Below are 26,764 nucleotides of genomic sequence, written 5' to 3'. Positions count from 1 at the left end.
TACATTAGTGCTATCGAAAAGAATTTTAAAATGTCCAGATCCCATGTTGGCACAATTCATTCTTCTAAGAGAGCACCCTTTAGAAACCTAGTTCTATGAATGAGGACCCTATGCCAATGTGGGGCAACGATTGTAAACAAACAACACCTAAGGGGAAGAACAAGACAGGGGTGATTTTAGGACCCTCCTTAGGTGATTCTAATGTGTAGTCTGGTAGAGAGTCAATGAGCTCTTCAGTTCTCATAGTGTGACTCTCTCTACCTGGTTAAGATGTTATCCCAGACCTCAACTCTCTCCTTACCTTAGTGATCCCTGACACCAAAGAAGTTTTCACAAGACCTTTGGAATAGTCCCTCTCTCCTCCTCTGTTTCTGTCTCTGTCTCCATCTCTGTCTGTCTTTATGTCTCTCTGTCTCTGTCTCTTTTTCACTCTGTGTGTGTGTGTGTGTGTGTGTGTGTGTATTCATGTACATGCATAAGTCCAAGAATTAGGAAGAATGAGAATCACGGTGTTGTCCCTCAGGTGCAATTCACCATTTGTTTGTTTGTTTGTTTGTTTGTTTGTTTGAAGAGAGTCTCTTCATTTGGCATGGAGCATGCCCATTTGGCTAGGTTGCCTATCAATTGGGCCCCAGATCCCTGTCTATATTTGCCTTTTCAATGCTGGGGTTCCAAGCATATCTCATCATACTTAGCTTTTACTATGGGTTCTGGGGAATCAATCTCAAATGTTCTTACTTGCACGGGCAACAGCTCAGGAACCTTGGACTCTTACCCTAGATTTTGTGGGTATGTACAATGAAATGGTTCACAGCCAAGAAGCTCTGTTGCTAGGATGTTGTCTGGGAGGCGCTTCCTTTCCCCCGATTAGTACTCTGATATTTCGTCAGTAGAATTGGAACATAGCAGTTCACTAGATGTCAGAACATGGACCAAACTGACTGACGCCATTCTGGCCCTTCACACTTTCCTTCTCTGTATTAGTTAAAAACCAATGTCTTTTGTTTGCATTAAAATGGATTTTTAAAAATCCTTGACATATGACGGCAAAGAAGGGCATGAATTACCTGACGATCTTCGTGTAGGATAAACAAATGGTAAAGGGTGGGGTCTGCTAGATTCTTTGGTGGAATCTAAGTACATGCAGTTCCTTGTAGTAGCTAAGAGAATGTTCCAACCATCTGTTGTTTTCAACAAGACAATAGCTAGGAGAAAACATATTTACTTTTTAATTTTTTTCTCATTTTCCAAAATTTCAAGATGAAGTCTCATTATGTAGGCCAGGTTGGCCTTAGATTCCTGGTCCTACTCCCTCAGCCTCCCAATCACTGTGACAAATGGGCTGTACCACACCTGTCAAAAATCTTTGTGATTTTCTTTTTTATTCACAGTTTTCAGGGTCTAACACATGCTGAATGTATAGGAGGATGCGATGCCTCCAGAAGAATGGGTTATAGGCAAACCTGTGGGATATTTTCTTAATTATTGATTTATAGGAAGGGTCCCACCCATTGTGGTTGGTAGTCCTGGGTTCTATAAGAGAACAGAATGAACGAGCTATGAGAAGGCAGTAATCAGCATTCCTCTATGGCCTCTGCCTTAATTCCTGCCTCTAGGTTCCTGCCCTGCTTGATTTCCTGTTCCCGCTGCTTTTGATGATGAACTATTGTTATATGGAAATGTGAATGAAATAAACCCTTTTCTCCCCAAGTTGCTTTGGTCATGGTGTTTCATCACAGCAGTGATTTATTAATTGATTTATTAAAGCACCATTGTTTTCTTCCCTGATTACAGGGGAGAAGGCCATGGTTCCAAGAGAATATCATGCTGCAGAGTGTGAACCTCTCTGCAGGCTTCACAAGCTTCTCAAGTGCCACTGAAAGTTCCCATTGGTCTCCATGGGAATAAATGCAACACTTATCCTGTGTGGGTATTACTTTCCAATTGCTGAGGTTAAAGTCTGCTTCTACCATATGGTGACTTTGTCATCTTAGAAAAGTTCTGTCTCATTTTGTACTCAGTTTTATCATCAGGAAGATGAGGGTAATAATACGCAAAAGAGGATAGGGGTATGTGTGTAAATCACTTGCCTTGCAAGTGTAAGGACCTGAGGTTGCATCTCTAGAACCCATACAAAGTTCAGTACAACAGCACACATCTGTAATCCCAGTACTTCCATTGTGAAATCTGATGGGAGGCAGAAATAGATTCAGGAGAACCCCCACCACACACACATGCCAAAAGTTCATATACTAGCTATATTCAGTAAACAATAGAAAGAAAAGTACTGTGTCTAATAAGACAGAATAAGGGGATTGACCTCTGAACTCCACACATACCATACATAGCCTGTGTGTATGTGCTCACACACATGAATGAGTACACATAAATGCACATACAATGTATCATATACACAGAGTATGCATCTTATACATCACTGAAATAGTAAATGTTATAGTGTTAGTAAATTTTGTCAGTGAGTGACTTACATATTCTTTTCTCAATACCTATCATGTCCTGTAATTATTATTACAATTTTCCCATAAGCAATGGTAAGGACAGTGAGAATTTCTGTAGAATACAAAGTGTTTTCTTATGTCATTTCTCAAGCACATGGTGTTTGATGATTTTTAAATGGCACGGGAAAGCTATGGCTTTTCCACCATTTCTTGTTCATCTGCACACTTTTCTGAATTTCACCCACCACTTGAGATTTTAAGAGCTGTGTCATAGCATCTGCTGAAAAATGTTTTATGGACGTTTGGGGGAGGAGTGTAGATACACAGAATATGGTGTTGTCAATGCACATAGAAATGACTGTTACAGAAAGCTACAACTTGTCAAAATGGAGACAACAAATAACTGTGGATGTCCAGTCCCAGTTGATACATGTAGGACACAATTCTTACCACTAAAGCTTAGGGGACATTGACAAAGAAAGAATGGAAAGATTTAAGAGCCAGAGGACAAGCTTGTCTGCTGAGAGGCCATGGTGTCTATAGAGAACAAGGAAGCTGCATTCATGAAATCTCGACAACATGGTTTTCTAAACTGGACCTCTACAGTGCCAGTGCCAGTTCACATACTAGGAGGGATGGGGAAATCATAAAAGGAAACGATATAGGCAATTAATGACTACACACACACACACACACACACACACACACAAGAGGTAGAGAGAGAGAGAGAGGTAGAGAGAGAGAGGTGCAGAGAGAGGAAAGTGACAAAGAGAGTGATGGAGAGAGAGAGAGGGAAAGAGAGCCCCAAATATTAAGTGGTCAGTCCTAATTATATATATTCTGTGTGTTTATGTGTATGTATGTATATATATATGTATATTTATACACACACACACATATATATATATACATATGTATATACATATATGTATACAGAAGCAACACCAAATAGACTCAGGTCTTAGAAGTAAAGGGATGGGGATAGTGGAAGGGATGGAGAATATGTAAGGGACTGATGACAACCAAAGAATATTATATACATCCAAAATGTCATAATGAAACCCACTGGTTTGCACAATTAATAAATAGCAATAAAAAGCAAACAAACACAGAAACAAATAAAGAGATGTCCTAATTAGGGAAACAAGAAGTGGGAAGATGAACTGGCATGGTCCTGGAGTTTGTTGCCATGTTGCACGGCTCCTTGCGCTGATACTTATCTTTGAAAAGAACCTTATTGCTAGTTAAAATATTACCTAAAACAGGAAAGTGGACTTGTAAAGCAGTGAGTAGAAATTCCATCCAAATGTTCGTTTGTTCTGTTTGATTTGGGAATGACTGTGAGGGTTATTTGTGTCAGGGTGATGGGTCAAAAGTGAAGAGCATGTAAGACAAGCAGCCAATAGCAGTTATGGAGACAATGGCATGTGTCAAAGCTATTGATGTCAAAAAAGATAATATCATGTGCTTGTGCTTGGCTTTGGCGCGGTATGAAACAATATTGCTGAAGTTTTGAAGTCCGTTGTCAAACACTGCATAGGAGTTTCTGTCTCAGCAAAGAATCTTTTATGCTATCTCCTTAATCACAAAAACTCCTGGTGGGTTCACTAACCAATTTCTCTCTGCAGATTTCTCCTTTGTTGTCTTGATTAACACATCTCTGATTTAAAAATCATATCAGGAAGTGGAGATGCCCAGCTTCGTTATGTCAACCTTTAATGTGTGGCCCCATCTGTCTTTCCACCTGTTCTTGCATACAATCTCACAGATCATTGGCTTTTAGCCATAATAGCTTTCTCTCAAGGTTTTGATCAAAACCAATGGATTTTGCCCATGCTGCTTTCTCTGTCTGTAATTCTCACCATGCTCTCTGCATCTGTATGCCACACCTTAGAACACTTACCACAGAAATCTCCTAGCATCTCAGTCTCCTCTAGTTTCCCTGCCATCCACCTTCTTTTGGATTCACTGCTTTCCTTTCAGGATGTATAATTTCTATCCATTCACTTTAACACACGTAGGTTTGTCTGTCTTTCCTCTTAGATTATGTGCAACATGGAAACATGGAATTCTTCTTTCATCACTATGTGTTAAGAATTTGGAAAAATTCCTAGCATACAGTCAATTCTCTCTAATAATTATTGGATGGATGGATGAATGGATGGATGGGCAAATCTCTCTAATAAAGAAAATCTCTAGCAAAGCAAAGTGCAAGTCACATATTAAGTTGTGGAGAATGTTCTAACTGTCCTCCTAGGGAATACTTCTGTAGTTGGTACAAGCTAGCTGGAAAGGAGGAGTCAGACAGGAGTAAGAAGGGGTTGCCAAAGACACATTTTACATGGAGGGATTAATTAAAACCAAGGTGTTTTGTGAAGTTTCAAAATTAAGATATGGAGAAAAATCAATGAATTTGAAAAATGGAAAGTGAGATATATGTATTGGAAAAAAGGCTTAAGAATGAGCCTGGTATGATTGAAAAGTGGTGTTCTCCTAGGAGCTGAACATGGGCTGTGGGCAGGTACTCTTAACATTCTTTTTGTTTGTTTGTTTTTTGTTTTTGTTTTTCTTTTATGTTTTTATTTTTCATATTTTTATTTTTATTTTTTTATTAACTTGAGAATTTCTTATTTACATTTCGAGTGTTATTCCCTTTCCCGGTTTCCGGGCAATCATCCCTCTAATCCCTCCCCCTCCCCTTCTTTATGGGTGTTCCCTTCCCCATCCTACCCCCATTGCCACCCTCCCCCCAACAATCACGTTCACTGGGGGTTCAGTCTTAGCAGGATCAAGGACTTCCCCTTCCACTGGTGATCTTACTAGAATATTATTGCTACATATGAGGTCAGAGTCCAGAGTCCAGGGTCAGTCCATGTATAGTCTTTAGGTTTAGTCCCTGGAAGCTCTGGTTGCTTGGCATTGTTGTTCATAAGGGGTCTCGAGCTCCTTCAAGCTCTTCGAGTTCTTTCTCTGATTCCTTCAACGGGGGTCCCGTTCTCAGTTCAGTGGTTTGCTGCTGGCATTCGCCTCTGTATTTGCTGTATTCTGGCTGTGTCTCTCAGGAGCGATATACATCCTTCTCCTGTCGGCCTGCACTTCTTCGCTTCATCCATCTTGTCTAATTGGATGGCTGTATATGTATGGGCCACATGTGGGGCAGGCTCTGAATGGGTGTTCCTTCAGTGTCTGTTTTAATCTTTGCCTCTCTCTTCCCTGCCAAGGGTATTCTTGTTCCCATTTTAAAGAAGGAGTGAAGCATTCACATTTTGATCATCCGTCTTGAGTTTCATTTGTTCTAGGCATCTAGGGTAATTCAAGCATTTGGGCTAATAGCTACTTATCAATGAGTGCATACCATGTGTGTTTTTCTGTGATTGGGTTACCTCACTCAGGATGATATTTTCCAGTTCCAACCATTTGCCTACGAATTTCATAAAGTCATTGTTTTTGATAGCTGAGTAATATTCCATTGTGTAGATGTACCACATTTTCTGGATCCATTCCTCTGTTGAAGGGCATCTGCGTTCTTTCTAGCTTCTGGCTATTATAAATAAGGCTGCTATGAACATAGTGGATCACGTGTCTTTTTTATATGTTGGGGCATCTTTTGGGTATATGCCCAAGAGAGGTATAGCTGGATCCTCAGGCAGTTCAATGTCCAATTTTCTGAGGAACCTCCAGACTGATTTCCAGAATGGTTGTACCAGTCTGCAATCCTACCAACAATGGAAGAGTGTTCCTCTTTCTCCACATCCTCACCAGCATTTGCTATTACCTGAGTTTTTGATCTTAGCCATTCTCACTGGTGTGAGGTGAAATCTCAGGGTTGTTTTGATTTGCATTTCCCTTATGACTAAAGATGTTGAACATTTCTTTAGGTGTTTCTCAGCCATTCGGCATTCCTCAGCTGTGAATTCTTTGTTTAGCTCTGAACCCCATTTTTTAATAGGGTTATTTGTCTCCCTGCGGTCTAACTTCTTGAGGTCTTTGTATATTTTGGATATAAGGCCTCTATCTGTTGTAGGATTGGTAAAGATCTTTTCCCAATCTGTTGGTTGCCGTTTTGTCCTAACCACAGTGTCCTTTGCCTTAGAGAAGCTTTGCAGTTTTATGAGATCCCATTTGTCGATTCTTGATCTTAGAGCATAAGCCATTGGTGTTTTGTTCAGGAAATTTTTTCCAGTGCCCATGTGTTCCAGATGCTTCCCTAGTTTTTCTTCTATTAGTTTGATTGTATCTGGTTTGATGTGGAGGTCCTTTATCCACTTGGACTTAAGCTTTGTACAGGGTGATAAGCATGGATCGATCTGCATTCTTCTACATGTTAACCTCCAGTTGAACCAGCACCATTTGCTGAAAATGCTATCTTTTTTCCATTGGATGGTTTTGGCTCCTTTGTCAAAAATCAAGTGACCATAGGTGTGTGGGTTCATTTCTGGGTCTTCAATTCTGTTCCATTGGTCTATCTGTCTGTTTCTGTACCAATACCATGCAGTTTTTATCACTATTGCTCTGTAATCCTGCTTGAGTTCAGGGATAGTGATTCCCCCTGAAGTCCTTTTATTGTTGAGAATAGTTTTAGCTCTCCTGGGTTTTTTGTTATTCCAGATGAATTTGCAAATTGTTCTGTCTAACTCTTTGAAGAATTGGATTGGTATTTTGATGGAGATTGCATTGAATCTGTAGATCACTTTTGGTAGAATGGCCATTTTTACTTTATTAATCCTGCCAATCCATGAGCATGGGAGATTTTTCCATCTTCTGAGGTCTTCTTCAATTTCTTTCTTCAGAGTCTTGAAGTTCTTATTGTACAGATCTTTTACTTGCTTGGTTAAAGTCACACCGAGGTACTTTATATTATTTGGATCTATTATGAAGGGTGTCGTTTCCCTAATTTCTTTCTCGGCTTGTTTCTCTTTTGTGTAGAGGAAAGCTACTGATTTATTTGAGTTAATTTTATACCCAGCCACTTTGCTGAAGTTGTTTATCAGCTTTAGTAGTTCTCTGGTGGAACTTTTGGGATCACTTAAGTATACTATCATATCATCTGCAAATAGTGATATTTTGACTTCTTTTCTGATCTGTGTCCCCTTGACCTCCTTTTTTGTCTGATTGCTCTGGCTTGAACTTCAAGAACTATATTGAATAAGTAGGGAGAGAGTGGGCAGCCTTGTCTAGTCCCTGATTTTAGTGGGATTGCTTCAAGTTTCTCTCCATTTAGTTTAATGTTAGCAACTGGTTTGCTGTATATGGCTTTTACTATGTTTAGGTATGGGCCTTAAATTCCTATTCTTTCCAGGACTTTTATCATGAAGGGGTGTTGAATTTTGTCAAATGCTTTCTCAGAGTCTAATGAAATGATCATGTGGTTCTGTTCTTTCAGTTTGTTTATATAATGGATCACGTTGATGGTTTTCCGTATATTAAACCATCCCTGCATGCCTGGGATGCAGCCTACTTGATCATGGTGGATGATTGTTTTGATGTGCTCTTGGATTCGGTTTGCCAGAATTTTATTGAGTATTTTTGCGTCTATATTCATAAGGGAAATTGGTCTAAAATTCTCTTTCTTTGTTGGGTCTTTGTGTGGTTTAGGTATAAGAGTAATTGTGGCTTCATAGAAGGAATTCGGTAGTGATCCATCTGTTTCAATTTTGGGGAATAGTTTGGATAATATTGGTATGAGGTCTTCTATGAAGGTCTGATAGAATTCTGCACTAAACCCATCTGGACCTGGGCTCTTTTTGGTTGGGAGACCTTTAATGACTGCTTCTATTTCCTTAGGAGTTATGGGGTTGTTTAACTGGTTTATCTGTTCCTGATTTAACTTCAGTACCTGGTATCTGTCTAGGAAATTGTCCATATCCTGCAGATTTTCAAGTTTTGTTTAATATAGGCTTTTATAGTAAGAGCTGATGATTTTTGAATTTCCTCTGAATCTGTAGTTATGTCTCCCTTTTCATTTCTGATTTTGTTAATTTGGACACACTCTCTGTGTCCTCTCGTTAGTCTGGCTAAGGGTTTATCTATCTTGTTGATTTTCTCAAAGAACCAACTTTTGTATAATAGTATACCTGACCCACTTCCTCTCCCATGCTTCCAGCATTTCTCCGCAAGGGCCTCCACATGAATCTCTACCATGTCTCAGAAGAAGCTACCAGGTTCTTCTTCCATCAGTAGTGCTTACCATTTCACAGCTTTGAGAGGATTATAGGAAATTGTACATATAAAACACAGGGTCTCACACAAAGTGAGGACTCAGTCATGTGAACTGATGGGTCATTGGAATTTTAGAGAATGTGATAAGGAAAATATCAAAAAAGAAAAAACAATACCCAACCCTAGAGAGAAGTCCTCTTTTTAATTGCTTGTGAGGATTGTCCAAGAGACTAATTATGGGCCCTTGCTTGTCCCCAGACATGGATTCTAAGTGTTGAATATATCGTGCAGGTCAGACACAAAGCCCAGAGGATCTGATCTGAAAACAACAGCCTGAGGACCAGCCTTCATTATGTTAGTCGGTGCTATTCAAACTTTCAAAGGAAGGAAACAGCCAAGATTCCAACCTATCGAGATACCTAGGAATCAGAAACCATCATCACACGATCTCCCTAAGGGTATAATAGTGACATGCATATCTTGGTGGTAACCAACAGCTCTCTCACTGGACTGAGGCTCCAATCAACACATAAAATTATGCTTGATATAATAACTGGAAGCCTTACCAACTATCCATGTGTAAGGAAGTCATATATCTTAGAGGAGAACCTGTGACCACCACTTTACTAAACCACCACAATTCTTAACTGTCTTCTAGACATTTATTCTTAGACCCATAGATAAAAGTAGTTCTTCTCCCTTATTAAGGAAACTTCTCTTTTGAACAGAGACCATCACATGAAGTAATAACCCATCAAAGTGCAGAGTTGTGGAGTCTTAACTAACACATCTACAACAAAACTCCTGCATCTAAGGCTCAGGGGTCATTTCAGAAGAGGGGGCCCAAAGATCGTAAGAGCCATAGAAACAGGAAGTTTATAGAGAGATTGTGTCTCTTATGAGTATTAGAAGCTATATCAACGACAGTGAAGTCTCACCAACATGGCTACCTAAAGCAGAGAGCCCAAACTGTCTTCCCTAGGGAAAAGCAATTGTCTATCCAATATCATATGATCATCCCTGAAGACATATACATACAAGCACCATTGTATAGATTGAAAAGTTTGTATTTATATATTTCGGAACACACACATATACACAACAATAAAAATGAAGAAAAATGTCATGAATTTCAAAGAGAAGAAGGGTAAGGGCATGTGGACAAGTTTGGAGGGAGGAAAGGGAAGGGTGAACTGACGTAACTATATTAAAATCTCAAAAAAAAACTTAAAACATTTTTTAAAAGTAATGTAATGAGGTAATTTTGGTCCATTTTCAAGTGTGGATGTCATAGCAGGAGGAGTTTGAGGAAGCTGGGCACACGAGTGACTTGTTCACAGTCAAGAAGCAGCAAATAATGAATACAAATACCCGAGTTCAACTCTTTTTCTTTCCTATACAATCCAGGATCCCAGCTTAGAGAATGACACCATCCATAGTGGACAGGTCTTCTCCTATCGGTTAGCCTAATCATGACAATCTGCCACTAGCATGCCCAAAGGTCCATCTTGTAGGTGATTCCAGACCTCATCACATAGATGACTAAGATTAACCATCACTCTCTGACAAGCCCAACAGAGAGCATCAGGGTTAATGAGGGTGGTTTACTCATGCTTTTTGTTCTATTTCAGTTTCTGGCTCTGTGTGTGTGTGTGTGTGTGTGTGTGTGTGTGTGTGTGTGTGTGTGTGTGTGTGTGTGTGGTTGGCAGGAGGAGTCCTCAAGCCCATCTACAAGGTCACGAGAAGGTGGTGCATGAGATTTTCTCTCTGAATCCTTTGTACATCTTGGAGCCTACATCTCTCATCTCATTTTTCTAAAGATAATATATGTGGGTTAGAAAAGGTTAGGAGGTTTTGAGGTGCTGGTGGTTATGACTCCTGCTGGAGGAGTAATGTGTGGCATGCTATCTGCTGTTGATAAGCGGTCCTCAATAAATGGCAAGGAAGAAGGCACAGGTTATGGAACTGATAAATATGAGTTCTTGTGGAAGAAATTTACAGAGCTGGTCCTAGAGGTAAGGATAATTAGTCTGCCATTGCAGGCAGGTAGCTGGGGGTTCAGTGAGGCTATCTTGCCTATCTGGCTTAGCTCACAGAAGCCTGAATGGGGTGGGAGGAGACAGTGAAAACTGTATTCTCCAATCTTATATCTAAATAGCTTTTGAACATAGAAAATTTTGGGTCTCTGTGGTCTGGTTAGCATGTATTGAAACTCCTTGTTACTGTGGCAAAGGCATCTTAGAAGAAGCACTTAAGGTTACAGCTTCACTTACGTAGGTCAGGAGGTTGTTGGGAAAGTCTAGGGGGCAGGACAGGGAGGCAGCCAGTAACCTTCCATCTGTAGTTCAGAAGCAGCCAGCAATGGATGCTGGTTTGCCTTCTTAATATGTGGTCTTGGCTCATAGCCTGTGGAATAACATCGCCCATATTACAGGTGGGTTTTCCTGTACTCTCTAGCCTAATCTAGAAACTCTCTCTCAGAGGTAAGCTTAGAAGCTCGTCTCTTTGATGTCAAATTGGCAATCATCATTAAGCATCACAGTGGGCAATTTATGCAATGTTTGGGTTAGGGGTAATCTTTCCAGAGATTTAAGAAATCTTAGAAGATGAAGGAAAGTATTAATTTTTAAAGCAATATTCATTTGTGTGAATTTATATGTGGGTGTCAGAGGGAGCCCAGCTGTATTGCTGTGCCCTTCGTTGACATCATCAGAAGGTCTCACATAGAAATATACTACTATTCCCCAGAGTGTCCAGCAGTGCTGCAGAGGACAGGAGCATAGATTTTCCCAGAAGTGTGAAATAATTCACAAGGCTTGCTTGTTATTCATATGGAGAGCATTAATAACACAAGACCCTGAAGCCCTGCCTTTTCAAGGCTGGAGCCCAGCTACAGGAATGAGGAGCTGGCTCCTTGGTTTGAGGGCAGCATCCCCTCCCTCTCTTTGGGAAAGGAAAAGAACCGATTAAAAATGAACCGGTATCCAAGAATGACAGGTCTATGAAAACACCTGAGTTCTTGAGAGATAAATGATAACCAATGACTTGGAGGCTGCTCTGGGGAAAATACCCTCATTTATGAAAATGAAATTGTGTGTCATCAAATTTATAGCAGGTAGGAGACTGACAGGGATTGGGGATATACTACCTCTGTCTCACACACCCATGCATACACATATATGAACACATCATGTGCATGCACAAATGCATACATGCAAGCCTTATACTTCATGAGATTGTTTTGTGACTGCTAATTTTGAACCTGTAATGTATGCATCATGTGAAATTTCATACTTAGCTTTCCCACAGAAATGACACCAAGTTCTCTGGTTTCTTGGCTGCTGTCTATACCCATGGATCCAACATGTGTGAGAATGCAAGAATTTAAATGCCCAAGAACTGTTGCTAAGTAAAAATAAGCACAACAAACTCTAACACATTCCATTTCTATTATGTTCTCCAAACATCCAGCCTCATTACAAATTTTCCTATTTATCATCCTCCCTTTTGGTGAGCCACACAGAGAAGAGTGGCTAACTAATTGAGTTTGTAAGCCGTTTGTCATTGAGTATGATTTAAATGTAATTTTTCTCTCCTCCCTCCTTAAGACTGGATATTACCAAACTCCTCATCCCTGCCTTCTTGATGGATGACACTGCATCTCAGTGTTTAATTTACATTTCTCTAAATGAGTAATGTCCAGTAATTTTTTTATGCTTGGCAGTCATTTCTATTTCTCTTTCAGTGACTTATTTGAGGTCTATCCCTCTGCTGTGCTATAACATTATAGGCATGGATCATCATTCTGTTGAATATGATAACATTTGATTTATAAAGCTTTGTGTATGTGCATCATAAGGCTGTGTGTGCCTAGTTATTTACTGTAAAGGTGTACAGGAATGTAATAATGGTTACTTCTGGCAGCTACATTGTAACAGGGAATGGGGAAAGAGAAATACTTATATTTTCACTCTTCCTTTGCTGCACCTACATACATAAGTATCTTTTGAATAGTTCTCATTGGCAAATACGTATATATTATTTGGGGTCCAGTGTGAGGCTTTGATGTATGTTTGTTCCTTAGAGTCTTCATATACATATTTCTGTATGTATCATGTCGACTATTACTTTACATTAAAAAGTAAATAATGAAATTTGCTTATTAACAGGGGAATAATAAAAAAGTGACTGTGTGAGTCACACCCCACTCATTCTACAGTCTTTAAGGATTAGGCATTAGTAATGTCAGTGTGCCAGAGACTTAAGTGGCTATAAGGAAGAATGGAGGCTGAGGGAAGATGGGGTGTTTGAACTGAATACAATTCCAAACTTATGGTACTTTGTTGGCCAAAGGACTGGTGGGCGGATGGTTATTTTGTCCAACCGTAACTCTTTGTACAAACTCAGAGAGGAGAAGAGGAAGAGCATGGGAGTAGAACAGTGGCATCCACTCTGAGAGCTCAGAGGACTTCTGCCAATCAGCATCCTGCTCTTCCTACTATGAAAAGGAGCAGATACAGAGACTGGCCTTACATTGAGAGATGTAAAATGTCCTCCAGGCCTGTGATTGTCTCCTCCCACTTCTCTTATGGCTGCTGCTCCCATGCAGGTTTTGTTCTGAAGTTAGGGAGCCAATGCTGTTTCAAAGAGAACTTGTATGTGATTTAGAAGTCACATCTGCAAGTGACCCGTTTTACCCGTGATGCCATCCCAGACTCTCTTCTAATGGAGCAGTGGGGTCTCCTTTCGGAAACGACAGCTCTCCTTTCTGAAGGAATCATCTGAGTTTGGTGGTTCTGTCTACTAAGCAAGCTGGAGTTGCCCTTCTAAAAGCAAGACAGCAGTCAGAAAGAGATGGTGGAGAGGGCATCTCTAACCCATTGCATCAGCTCCCTCACATGGTGCTTCATTGAGTGGATGACAAGCAAAAGTGAAGAATCCCAAACGGGTCATTTTTTCATCACTAAAATATTTAATGTTGCAAATAAAAGCAAGCAATTTTTCATGTTATCTTTTGAAAGGTCTCTAGATGCTTTGCAAATGGCACTGAGCCTGACATGTTAGTGAGATATTGGAAAGATTAGTACTGGGATCAGCTATGCACTGTTAGTTTAGCTGGTCCAAGAAAGAACTCTGAGCCACAGGCACAGGAAAAGAAACACCAAACTATAGTATCTGTAAAATCATGGTCTTGTGAATATATGATGGAGGACATGGGTCTGTATGAATGCTTATAACAAAACAAAAGTTTGTCATATAAATCACTGCCTTATACTGCAACTTTAACAAGCTACTTGCCTACAGAACTTTTAATTCAATATCATGGTTTAGCAGGCTACCATGGGGCTATTTAATGTCAAGTGTGTGTGTGTGTGTGTGTGTGTGTGTGTGTGTGTGTAAGTTTAAGTTTATTTTATGGAAAACTTTTCTAAATTTAAAATGTATCTCTATTCTCAGGCTTTTCCCCTACCATATTGTGTTTTGGGATTAAGATGATATATGTCAAGTGTGTCAAGAAAATTCTATCATATCTTTCACTCAGAATCAATTTCCATAAAACATTTGTAAGAGTTCTGGTTCTGAATATCATATAGTACAACTGTATGGGACTGTACAAGTACAAATATAAATCTGTCAAGTAAAATAGTTTGAGACAGGAATTTACTATGCAGCCCAGGTCAACCTCAAAATCTTGATCTTCTTACCTCAGCCTCCTGAGTGCTGTGATTGTGAACGAATATTATCATGTCTGTTAAACTTTCTTTAATTGTTATTAGTTGTTGTTTTCATACCTACAGGTAAGTGTGGTCTTCACTCTATGCCTTTTTACCTTATGAAAAGAATAGAACTAACAGGGTATACCTTACAAGGCTGGCCTTATTAAATAAGTACATAGGATCATAGTACATGGAAGAGGTACATGTGTTAAACCTTAAAAATGAATTGGCATTCTCCTTATTATTGTTACCATATTGCATTGTTTACCAAAAAAATTAGACCGATGCTATTTTAGGCCATGGTAGAGCATTAATTTAGAAGACTACAAATTTAGAAGTCCCCTACAAGGTCAGTATTCAGTGTTCTATAGTAATCCTTGCTTGGACAAATTCTTCCCTTAAATGGCTATGCTTACTATATGTTTATCCTCTTCATGTCTGTGAATGTGTACTTGGTTTATTTTAAGCTGCAAGAAGTACTTAGAAATACCTAAAAGGAAAAATTACAGTTTTAGTTTGTTCTGACCAGAATCCCAAGTAAGATAATATAATTATTTGAATTATAGGCTTAAATGGTAGATAATATGTAACAACACATTCCTTCATAGAACTCCTTCATAGACATTGTTACCTCTGAAGCACAGGGAAAAGGGGACGATGATTTTATACATATTGACAGATAGCTGTGACATAATTTGATGAATGTGTATTTTGGAGGTTTCAGTTATTTGGTGATCAAATATTTTCAAACTAAACAGTCATCATTTGGAATTTCCCCTCAGATACATAATAGGCTTTGAATACATTGCTAAGGTTTCACTTTCAAATTTCTCATTTCAAATAATCTGATATCAGATTTTGAATCTAAACTAATAAAACCATATGCTTCATTTCAAGTCACAGCTACTCTGCTTTTGACAAGACAGGTGACAGCTGACCTTTACTTCAGAGGAGAGGAAGTAACAGCATTCAGAGATTTCCCATGGAAAATGTACTGTGTAAGACTGCATGCTTGGACAACTGTGGGACATACGTGCATGCTTCGTCAACTGCTGCCCTGGGGGACACTTATGTGTAATTACTCCTAGGAAAGTGAGTCAGGGGCATGCAGAAAACATGCTAAGTATGTCAAAGCAGAGGGCAGTCAAATAAATGATGGTGTATTTACCACTGAGAATCTTAGTGTTTAAAAATAACATTTGAAAGAAAATGTACATGTGTGGGAAATATTTATCACATATTAAGTGAATTAATACTATAGCATTTAAATGTAGTGAATATCCCCTTTGTGCTTTTACCCTTTAGCGCTGGCCTTAGACTATGAAACAATCATACAAAGCATCACCATTTCTGGGAGATGCTATCACCAGTGTGATATTACAGTATGGATATTACATATCTATGGCTTTAAAAATCCCTAGAATGAATTTGAACTCCTAAAGGAAAATTGGTGATATCCAGGTTGATTGGCTAGAAGAGATTCTCAGAACACATGGGGGCCAAGATGCCATCACGCTGCATGAACAGTAAAAACAGTTAAAGAGCTTTATGAAATTTTGTTAAGTTAGTATCTCTAACAATTATCCATACCTGCTAGTAAGATAAGAAATAAAACCTATAATTTAGAGAGCGTCTGAGGGAAGCCAATGTAGAAATCACATTACTAGGATAGTTTTATTATTCCTCACTTCACAATAGGCAGACATCATTCTCACCCTCACCTTCACTTTGGAGGGGACAACACACTGCGGAAGAACTAACTTTGTCAAAGGCCATTCTATTGGTACCAAGCACAGCAGAAGTTCTGCCCAGGTATAATATCTTACCCCAATATTCCAGTAACTACATCAAAATGGTTGCTTCATATTTATTTTTCATATAAGGTGTTAGAGTCTCCAAACAAATTTAATGATAACAACACGTAGACTTGTCCATGCAAGCCCATAGATCTGAGAATGGAATGTTATTTATATCTGCATGTTCATCATCGGACTAAACAACTCTTTTTTTGGCTTTTGCTTGGAAGATAGAGGTGGTTGTCCTTTTGTTTGGAACAACCACACTGATGGTAAATAGTTTCCAAAATGAAATAAAATTGCCCTGAGAATAAAATATTGCTTTCATATGGTTTATTATTTAACACAAAGGCAGAGCCAAATGCCATTTCTGCTTCTGTCAGCTCAGCCAATACACTGTATGTCATGTTTTTCATCCAAAATCTGATAGTAATTTCATCCTAGGTCATAAGTGACAAAAATTAGCTAGAGTTGGGATGGAGATTTATACTAAACAACCTCCATGCTTTCTTTGGCCAAGAACTTAAGAGACTGTGATAGCTTTATGTTGTAGAATGCCTCCTACTTTCTTGGATCAAGAGCTTCCTCCTAAAACAGGCCAACATGGCTTCAGTGGGATAGCTTCCTGCCTTTCCCTCATTAGCTGTGCTTCATGGTATTCACTGTGAGTCACAATCCTATTGAGTCGACCTCAATATCACTGATATTGCTGTTCTTACGTATTTGCAGGGGATGGGGGCGTCCAGTGTACTATAGGTGTTTAGTAGTATTCCTTGGTCTCTATCCACTAGAAACAAACAGCAGTAATGCTCCTCCAACTTTGATAAGTAACTGGTATATAAGTTTCTACAGATATTCCCAGATGACTCCTGGAAGAAACTGTTCCAGTGCAAAACTGATCGCACTTCTTTCTCCAACTTGGCTTAATCACATAATTTGAGACAAACTTGACTTTCTTGGGATTGGAAGGACAGCTGTGCTGGTCATGTAAACTTATCCCTGTGGCTGTAGTTGACCAGGCAAAAGTTGACCTCTTGTCTCAAGCTGGACCAATATATTCTGTTGTCTCAGAAATCCTATTTACAGAATATTCATTGAGTATTCTCTATTGAGCCTTTATTCTCATGCTAGTGAGATCGGAATGGTGTCTTGTCCCCATTTTTAATTCCTATGAGAGTGTGCATGTGAACACTTAAAGAGGTCATCAGGCTCTACAAAACAGATGAAATAGGCAAAGATGAGAAGTCACAGAAAGATGATGGTCAGCAGCTGCCTAAAAAATTCCCTGTGGTTGGTTAATGGAGAATTCTGCCACTTCCTAAAATATCTTATGTTTTCTTTACCATACCTTCTCTCTTTAACCACCTAATCCATAAAGGAAAACGCAAAGCAGAGAGGGTCCTCGCTCTGCATATCTGGAGAAGAGTGGACCTAAGGCCAAGAGAGAGATGTTCCCCGCCCTGCTCTATGACCCTGTACAAATGGGTCAGTTCCTTGAGTCCTAAATCTTTTGGTGAAAAATTAGGAGATTAAATCACACCTAAACCTTTAAATTATGGTAAAGGCAGAGAACCACAGGTTCACTGCAGGGCCACAGTATATAAGATTATCTTAAAGTTAGCAGCATGATTTAGTCTTAAAGTCTGTTATACTGGCCTTAAAAGTCAGACAAGAAGTGATTTTCAAAGCATGTATCAGGGGATTATCCTACTGTTCTTACTCTGTTTCTTTATTTTTGCAGTGGGAAGAAAATGGAGTCTCCTTTGTTGTGCAGCCTCCGATGTGGCCTCTGATGACTCATGCCTGTTTGTCTTCATGTTCTGGCAACTTACCTTTACACTGAAGAGGGTAGACTGGTGTAAACAATAGGACAGCAACAAAATGGTGAAGGGTAAGTTCTGAGTTTTAAAATAAAGGACATTGGAGCTTGTGTGTGCTTTTCTTAAAGATAGTCTGGGAAAACCTAATATCACGTTGTAAAGATACCAAGCTTACAATGGAGAGGTCCACATGGTAAAAAAACAAAAGCATTTGCCAACAGCAGTGCAAGCAAGCCATTGTAAAGCTGTTCCCCAGCCCCAGTCAACATTTTAGATCTCAATTGCAGCTACATGGGCTTTGGAGACAGAATCTCCCAGCTAAGTTTAATTTTTGATCTGCCAGCATATTTAAACTTTAATTCAATCTATTTATTTGAGACAAGGTTTTGTTTAGCCCATGCTGGTCTTGAACTTCCTACGTAGCCAAGGATAGCTTTGATCTCTTGTCTCTACATCTTAAGCATTGGGATTACAAACATTCACAACCGTGCCAGGTTTATGCCATGCTGGAGACTGAACCCAAGGCTTTGCACATGGTAGGCAAGCATTCTACTAAATGAAGTACAATTTTCAACTAATGTTTGGTATTTTCAGCTGCTAAATTTGGGTGTTACTTATAATAGAAATAGACAACTCATATAACACTAGTAGAATTTTTGGTAGCATTAGATAAAATCATATAAATAATATATATCAGATTTTGGCATATAGGAGAACTCAAAGCAATGGTGATCATTCACACACATATCCATAGCCACTAGAGCAATACCTGGCAGTGCTCACTAAATATCTTTCTAAATAAATATTAGGTATTGTCAACTTCTGTATCACTAACACCATCACGATCCTATATAGGCTCAAGCAAAATCACTTTCTAAATCAGCTAAAAGCATACATTTCTTGTTCCTCATGGTTCAGGCACCTCCCAGATGCTTCTGCACCAGCAACAATGGCAGTCTGCTGTCAACATAGCTTTTGGAGTAGACACTCAAACCTTTTACCAGAGGAACCAAAGTTCATGCCTATGCTGAGTTATGACATTTGACTGCACAGCACTTAAGATATGCCTCAGGCATGATCCAGAAGCACAGGTAGTTTCCACAGAAAACACATTGTACACAGTGACCTCCTGAATGAACATCCATTTGAGAGTGCTAAAACTCCATTGCTCACCATCAACACAGGAAGGTCGGTTTCTTGTTGTCCCAGCCACTTTCCCAGGTAGACAGGAACACTTCACTGTTTGTGACCGCTCCTCAATGCGGTTCTTGTTGCAACACCTGTGGGCCGCTATCACTTCACAGGTCCCTCCTTCTGGCAAGACAATAAAAGAGAGGGCCGTCTATTAGACCTAACCGAAGGATTACTTAGACATAGAAAATACACAGACGACTTTGGAGAAAAGGATGGGATTATAGAGGGATTCTGTAGAACACAATTGCTAAAGAGTTCTTTCATGATCCACACAGCCTCACAGAACCCAGGCATCTCACTGCTGTACTGAAAACAGTGAAGAACACCCTCGAATTAATGGGAATCTCAGGATGTGACTATTTTGGGCTAGATGTAATAGAAATCAGTGGAGCAGCAAATGTCTGCAGCTAAAATGCCAAGTAAAGAGACCACCTGATTTAAATGCACTGTGCTGAGCACTCTTGCCTGTCCTATGTGCATTGAAGATTCTCTGAGCAGCCAGTACTGATGAGCAGAGGAGCGCCAGGGATGCAGAACCCACAATGCTAGGAAAGCGGCCAGGGTACCATTCTCCTTCCCATTTCCTGCCCATGTCAAGGGGGCTGAGCTGAATGAAAATCTAGGCTGGAATCAATGCCAAACCTGGGTTGCATGCACAAAGGAAAGGGAGATTTTCTGGAGGAAATGGTAATGTGCTTTCCATGGCATGGCTAGACACAGGACTACATTTACATTGTTAGGGCTCAGCTAGGCCTGTCTCAATGTATATGGGCATCCTAATGTAGTCCACCCTGTACAGCTCCAGCATAGGTGAGCGGCCAGATCAGTAAAGGTTGGTGAATACCAAGTTACTCCTTTTGCTTTGGATTTTGTTGTTGTTAAGCTGCTTATAAACTAGTCATCTTTTTCCATCAGATTCCCAAATTATAGCTATCATTGCCATCGCTAGCTTGGGCTTACCCTGGAAGCAATGAGATTTTCCACGTTATGAATATATCAGGAATTAACTTTCCCACCTTCAGCTTTTTAAGTCAGAGACAATGGGTTTTCATTTTACCAAAATGGGCTCCCAACTTTAGAGTTCTTGACTTTTGGCGTTCATTGCTGTGTTATAAACCCTCAGGGGAGTGTATACTATCTAGATACGTAGAAGACATGTAGGGTCAAATAGGGGAGTGCAAAATAGAAAGATGACAGGGGAAAGGGGATTCTTGAGGCAATTTTCTCTTTGGGAATTTAGTAGCAACACCGTGTTTTAGGTACAGTGGGACCAGGGCGTGATAGGTTTCTCTCTCACCAATAATTGCAAAGTTTAGAGACAGTTTGTTGCCTGAGGTCACTAGGGGGAGCAAGATGCTACTTGCATCCTATGGGTAGAGAGTGGGGATGTCACTGAACATCCTACAATGCTCCATGGGGGGTCTGCTGCAGCAAGGGAGAGTCTGGTACAAAACATCAACAGTGCTGAGAAACCTTTGCCTTTGAAGAAATCTACTCAAGTGAGCAAACACAAGGTAGTTAGTTCTGTCTCCCGCAAGAGAAGGGAAGAGTCCAAAGCTTAGCTCATTTAATTTTCATTTGAATTTTATTCTGTCTACTTAGTATTTGAAGGTCTTAGTTTCCTCAGCTCTAAAGTGGGAATAATAACCACCACACCTGCAGCAGAAGCTGTGTGGATAGAAATAAGAGAGCATACCCTAACCTACAGGGGTTACCGTGAGTCTGATGGATGATCAAGAGTCCTACAACAATACCACCGAGGGGTAAAGGGGATTTCTGCATGGACATTCCTCTCTTTTTGTTTCTTGTTTGGTTGTGGGTATGAAGATGACTAAACCAGGGCCTTGTACATCTCCAGTCCAACTACTCTCTTTCCTGTCTCAGCATATATGATCTCTCCTGAAATAGCATATCTTAGCTCCTATGTACCTCTGTCACTCCAGCACATAGGAAAAGTCCTGAAGTCCTGTCTCTTAATGACAACCCTTCCAATTCCACCTCCCTTCAAGATTCATGCACACATAAACATGGAGAGAAAGAAAGAGGGGGAGAAAAAGAAGGGGACACATGTATTATATAGGAAATACATGCATGCGTGCATACATAAATACATACATACACATGTGTGTATGAGACAGAATCCCCATGAGCTTTCTTTAGAGCTCAATATCAAGATCAATTCCTTAGAGAATGCCTCGTCACCTCCACAACTATTTATTCTCTTAGTATTCCATGAATTTCCAAGTACTTGGTAGTCGGTGATTTTGGCTATTTCCAGCCAAGCTGTAAACTAGGACAGAGTCAAGGTTACATTTTATTTCTTCTTAGCCATATTGAGGATGTATAGAAGTTTTTCCTTAATAACTGAGTAAAATATATGAATTAACTAACATTAATAGTAATAGTGTAAGTCCCGTGTTCTGTAAACAGGTACAATGGGAGATGTGTTTGTGTATGGAGACTCCATAGAAGATTTCTAAGAATCCGAGTTGAAAGATGAGGCTGCAGTGGCAGTTATGAAGAGCAGGCCTCATGATAACGTGACAATCTGGGGAGATGGCTCAGCAGTTAAGAGCACTAACCGCCATTCCAGAGGTCCTGAGTTCAAGTCTCAGCAACCTCATGGTGTCTTAGCCATCTCTAATGAGATCAGATGCCGTATTCTGGAGTGTCTGAAGACAGCAACAGTGTACTCACACACATAAAATAAATAATAAATCTTTTTTAAAAACTCATTTTATTAGTACAAAGTAACTTAAGATTTTCAGAAAATTTATGAAGATGGTATCAAGAGGCCCCATCTTTCCTGCTTGTGTTACCTAATTATTGACATCTTCTGTATAATGCATTTTATGTTTATTTTTCCTCGGCATTATGAGCCAGTGCTACAGTACCTGCCTGCTTAACATGTTCTGGCTTCGATGGCTGGGAGCCCTTTCATTGGCCTGTGCATCGCCTTGACATGGAGTAAACACTGTATGTTTGCTTGGCTTTCATTTTGGGCACTCCCTCCCTTTCTGACTCTTCTGGCTACTCCAGATTCACACTCTCTAATATTTGCATTAACCAAATTCTAAGCTCTGTTAGACTTCCTTAGTTTTAACCTTTTCTACTCGAGGGTCCAATCAGACAGACTACATTGTGTTCATTTCCCTTGTCTCCCTGGGTGTCTTGTGGCTTGTGACATTTTCTCAAACATTCAATTGCTTTTTGATAACCTTTGGGGGTAGACTGGTGAGGCATTTTGCAGAGTGTCTTCCAATTGGGATTTGTCTGTGTTTCTTATGATTAGAGTAAGGTTATGTGTTTGGGGAGGAAGGCTGAAGAGGTAAATCCACTCTGGGCCTATCATAGGTACACACTAACAATCTGGCTTTGCCTTGTTGATGCTGAACCTGGTCAGCCGGCTGATGCAACAGTTATCAGGTTTCTCCATTGTTATAATATTTTTCCTTACTTTCCCCATTGTAGTGTACTCCTTGAAAGGAAGTTGCTATGAGCAGTCTGCCCTTTCTACCCTTAGAAGCTGTGGAGTTACAGTCTGGGTCTTGAAATTATGATAATGAATAAAATATTCAGAATTCTTCTGCAGGAGCTTGGTCTCCATTTTCATGTACTTATCTATATCTATGTATACTCTTGTATTTTAATTATGCATGGTCTCATAATGTAATATGAGGTCATTTAATTGCATCGAACATCCTAGCTTTCACTGTGGCAAGGTTTCTTTTGGCTTGTATGTGCCTTTGCCACAGCGACTATTGTAAGCTTGATTTGTTTTGGTCTTTTTGAACACTTCCTTACATCCTGGTCCTTTAAGATACTGTAGAATGATCTTATACAAGTCATTGTTTCAGGTTATAATTGGCCTTTTCTCCAAAGCAATGATTGGGGCATTTCAGAAATGTACCATAAACAATGAACTACAGCGTTCAGGCTGGGAAAGACAGGATTAAAGTGAAGGGGGCTCCTCATCATTTTCTCAGGAGAGTCGTCCTGTACAGTGTACCTTTAAAAGTAATTTGGAAAGACAATGGCCAGTTCCCATGGGGACGTTGCTTCAGTGCCATCTCTTTGGCAACCATATACAGGAGGAATTGGAGAAGAAAATGGTGGCCAGGAAGGAGGGACAAACATCATAGCCCAATACTGAACAGAAAACAGGAAAGGTTGAACTTGGGTGAAGGGAACTTATCTCCCTATCTCCACAGATCTGGGGTTAGAGTTTATGGGACAAGGCCAATGGTACATTACACCCTCACCCCGACACTCATGCTCAGGTTGCTTTAGCTAACAGTTGCCGACTATAACTATGTTCTATCAAGTCAATACTAGCTAGATTTACACTTTGTGAAAGTATCACAAATTTAAGTGACCACTTGGCTTCAATACCAGATGGGAGCGGCACTTGTGATGGAAGATAGCACAAGGTATGAGGATGGTCCCCGGAGGCACTGTGAATCTTACTTGATTTGCAGTCGGGTCAGAGGCTGTGATAGATATACAAGATCATGAGTCTAGCATGCTGGAAGCCAGTGACCTTACAGCGTATCACCCCCCCCCCCAGAATATAGATAAAATAACCAAGTCCTGCATACAGCTAATAACTTGCTTAGATGCACAGAAGAATGATTCCAGTTTATCAGATTCCAAAGTTCATGGGGTTTGCATCGTGTACAAAAATGGTGATTCTTCACTGACAGAAAGCATCTGTAGAAGAAGTTTGTCATGTCTCTCTTGGGGTGATCATAGATAAGTGTCTAGAATGCCCCGCCCCCGTGTATGCCCTCACTTGCCACTGCTCTTCTTCCCTCGTCTGCTTCCTCCATGAACACTGCTCATATTGCCTGGGGCAATCAAGCTAACATGCTGGGCTCCGTCCTTCCCAGGTATTCTCACATTGCCTGGGACACTCTTCCTGCAGAGCTCTGGCTCACTCTTAATCCTCTTCATCTTTGCTCAAATGCCACTCCATAAGATGTCCAATTGATTACTCTATTGAAATAAATCCTAATTTCCTTAGCAGGCACATGTGAGAATCCTTCCTTTGATCCTGGTCTGATCCTCACCCCCTCCTAGAGAACCTGTTACCTTTAAATGCTGTGCGCTATTTATTTCTTGTCCTTACTGCCCGTGAGTCCCTCACTGCTATGTAGACTTCTTATGCTGAGGAGTCCCTATCATTTTGTATATTAAATCATTTCTAGTGTATTATCAGGGTTCAAAAGTGCTTTGAAGACACATTTACTTGTGTTTTCAGAATTGCTTGAAGACAGAGCTAGGAAGATGGACACCTGGAGAACCAAACAGTTCTGCATCTAGTGAGGATGGCAACAACATTGAAATAGTTAACTGAGGTTGAACAGCTGGCTCAGAAGGTAAAGTACTTGTTACAGGAGCCATGGGAACTAGTCAGATCACCAGCACCAATGTGAGAGGGGAGGCTGGTAGGCAGCAGTAACCCAGCACTGGCAGAGCAAAGACAGATACTTGGAGCTTGCAGGACAGATTGTCTAGTCAAGCCCATGAGTCCCAAAGTAATCCAGCAGTCAAATCAACCTGATTGTATAACCCAGGACCATTTTCTCATGCTGACAAAATGAAAATATTAAACCTTTGTTAGGAAAACTTTCCCTCATGTTATGATTTGTTGGTTTTATAAGTTCTATAAAGGGGTCCAGCTGCCTTCGCTACGCGAAAGGATTCTGCTACAGCAGTTCCTGAAAATGTATCACAGCAAACTATTCTTAAATGCTAGAAGGATGAGTGAAAGCAATTACTCTTGCTCAGTTATCACCCAGTACTAAGTAGCAAGTACTTGATGGGTGGGTTAACAGGCACATGGTTATAGAGTATAATTAAGATAGGGGGACACCTTTGGCATAGTAAATAGGTAAACATGCAAATGTGGTTCCCCATCCACACCTATATTTAATATTTCTTAGTGAAAACAACATCTTCTGTTTAATTTGGCCCATGTAAAATTTAATGAGAAACCGAGAAAATTTTAGCAAAGTAAAACCCGGGGTTTGTATCACAACCACAGAGATTATGAAGTGTATTGTTCATACGAGCTGGCTTCTCATGAAAAGGAGAACACACACACACACACACACACACACACACACACAGACACACACACACACACACACACACACACAATGGACACAATAAAAGGGAAGAGTCAGTTTTGTCATAGCCTTTCCTAAAAGCTAGAAATATACCCCTTTTATTCAATATTACTTGTGTTTTAAGAAATACCCAGTGAACTGTCCCTTTAAATCTAAATGTCAATGTTATTTCAAATCACAATAATATTTGTCATCTAAGTGCTTCTCAGCCTTTTCGGTGGCGCCATAGCCAATCCATTCCCAAATTTTATCTCCGTCCGAGTCTAAATGACTTCAAGATGATCTATGGCTTGTCAAAGCACTGTCATTTAAGAGCTCAGAAAATCGGACTCTCCCTTTTTGCATATGGATCGTTTGGAAAATGGATTCTTCTGGTTTGTGCCCCGCATTCGTACACCCAGCCAGTCACACAGGTACGCCACCATCTTAACTCACAGCAGAAGACACTGTGTGCATAACAGTTTGGATGTTGTCTGTGCAATTCAGATTTTCAAGTTACTGTACATATCCTCATTTTGACTATAAAAACAATTCTAAGATAAAGTATCTATAAAATTGCAGCTTCATACCCAGAATTTACTTTCATAAAGGGTCCTGTTGTTTTCAAGTTAGGACCTAGCACAGGAAGTACCCGGTCAATGTAGGTCAGTCTGAAATAACCAAGTATTTCAGCGCACAGCAACTTCCTGGTTCTCCCTCCATTGCTGAAGGTCTGCTTCAGTAGCATCTCTTGCCTCTCACCCTCCTCATCCACATTCAACTCAGGAGGATGGGTAAATTCCTTGCAAGGAACCCCCATGGGATGTCTCTCTGTTAACCATTCCTCTCAATCTCTTGGGTTTGTCAGAGCTCTGAGAGCATTATCAACTTTATTCTTAACAGGAAAAGAAATTTTCTAATGCCCCCAAAGGTGAGAAGAAGATACTGTTTTAAGATTATATTTGGCAACTTCAGCTCTCTGCCAAGCCCAAATGCTCCAAGCTACAATCTCTCTTTCCCAGCTCCATGCATCACTGTCTTACTCTATACAATGTAAGAAACCCAAGGGAGATGGATTGCTAAGGAGAATGTTTCTCTTAAAAGGACTCCCCACTGATGACAATTATGTATCATGATGGAAAGGGAAGGAAAAGTCTAGGAGTGACTGGCAGCTGGATGATTAAAAGCTGAGCTGAAACTTGTCATCACATCCAGAACTTGCCCCCAGATTGGAAATCTACTGAAAGTAGCTTAGATACTATGCAACTGATTCATTCTGGGCTATAAACTGAGAAAACCCAGTTTAAAAATGATCCTGTGAGAAGTTTCTTGAGTTGGTTTCCTCTTCTAAGTGAAGAAATCAGAAATTTAGTGTTTATTTGTGCAGCGATGGCTTACAACCAAGATGAAGAAGCATGGTGGGAGAACTCAAATTACTACAAGAGGAAGTTCTCTCAGAGAGAGAGGGCCTGCTTTTGTGTAATAATTGCCTCAAAAACAGAACAAAAA

At 40.1% G+C, this 26,764-nt stretch overlaps 1 protein-coding gene and 1 long non-coding RNA gene across 4 annotated transcripts in view; one reads left to right on the top strand and one right to left on the bottom strand.

Annotated features, from left to right (window-relative positions):
- Positions 1–26,764, bottom strand: part of Tafa1 (TAFA chemokine like family member 1) — a 504,481-nt gene that overhangs the window by 96,961 nt on the left and 380,756 nt on the right. For 2 of the 3 annotated variants that reach the window (XM_039109030.2, XM_039109031.2), the window contains exon 3: positions 19,125–19,265. In XM_039109030.2, the coding sequence (XP_038964958.1) occupies positions 19,125–19,265 (141 nt within the window). The remainder of the gene's footprint in view (positions 1–19,124; positions 19,266–26,764) is intronic. The other variant, XM_039109032.2, reaches the window with a different exon arrangement.
- LOC120102500 (uncharacterized) overlaps positions 1–26,764 on the top strand; it is a 55,463-nt gene that overhangs the window by 2,378 nt on the left and 26,321 nt on the right. The window contains exon 3 of the long non-coding RNA XR_005504174.2: positions 17,873–18,022. This is a non-coding gene — a long non-coding RNA (uncharacterized LOC120102500). The remainder of the gene's footprint in view (positions 1–17,872; positions 18,023–26,764) is intronic.

Source organism: Rattus norvegicus, chromosome 4 (assembly GCF_036323735.1).
Source record: "Rattus norvegicus strain BN/NHsdMcwi chromosome 4, GRCr8, whole genome shotgun sequence".
NCBI lineage: Eukaryota > Metazoa > Chordata > Mammalia > Rodentia > Muridae > Rattus > Rattus norvegicus.
The sequence above is the reverse complement of the archived record's forward strand: the minus strand, read 5'-3'. Positions and strand labels throughout refer to the sequence as shown.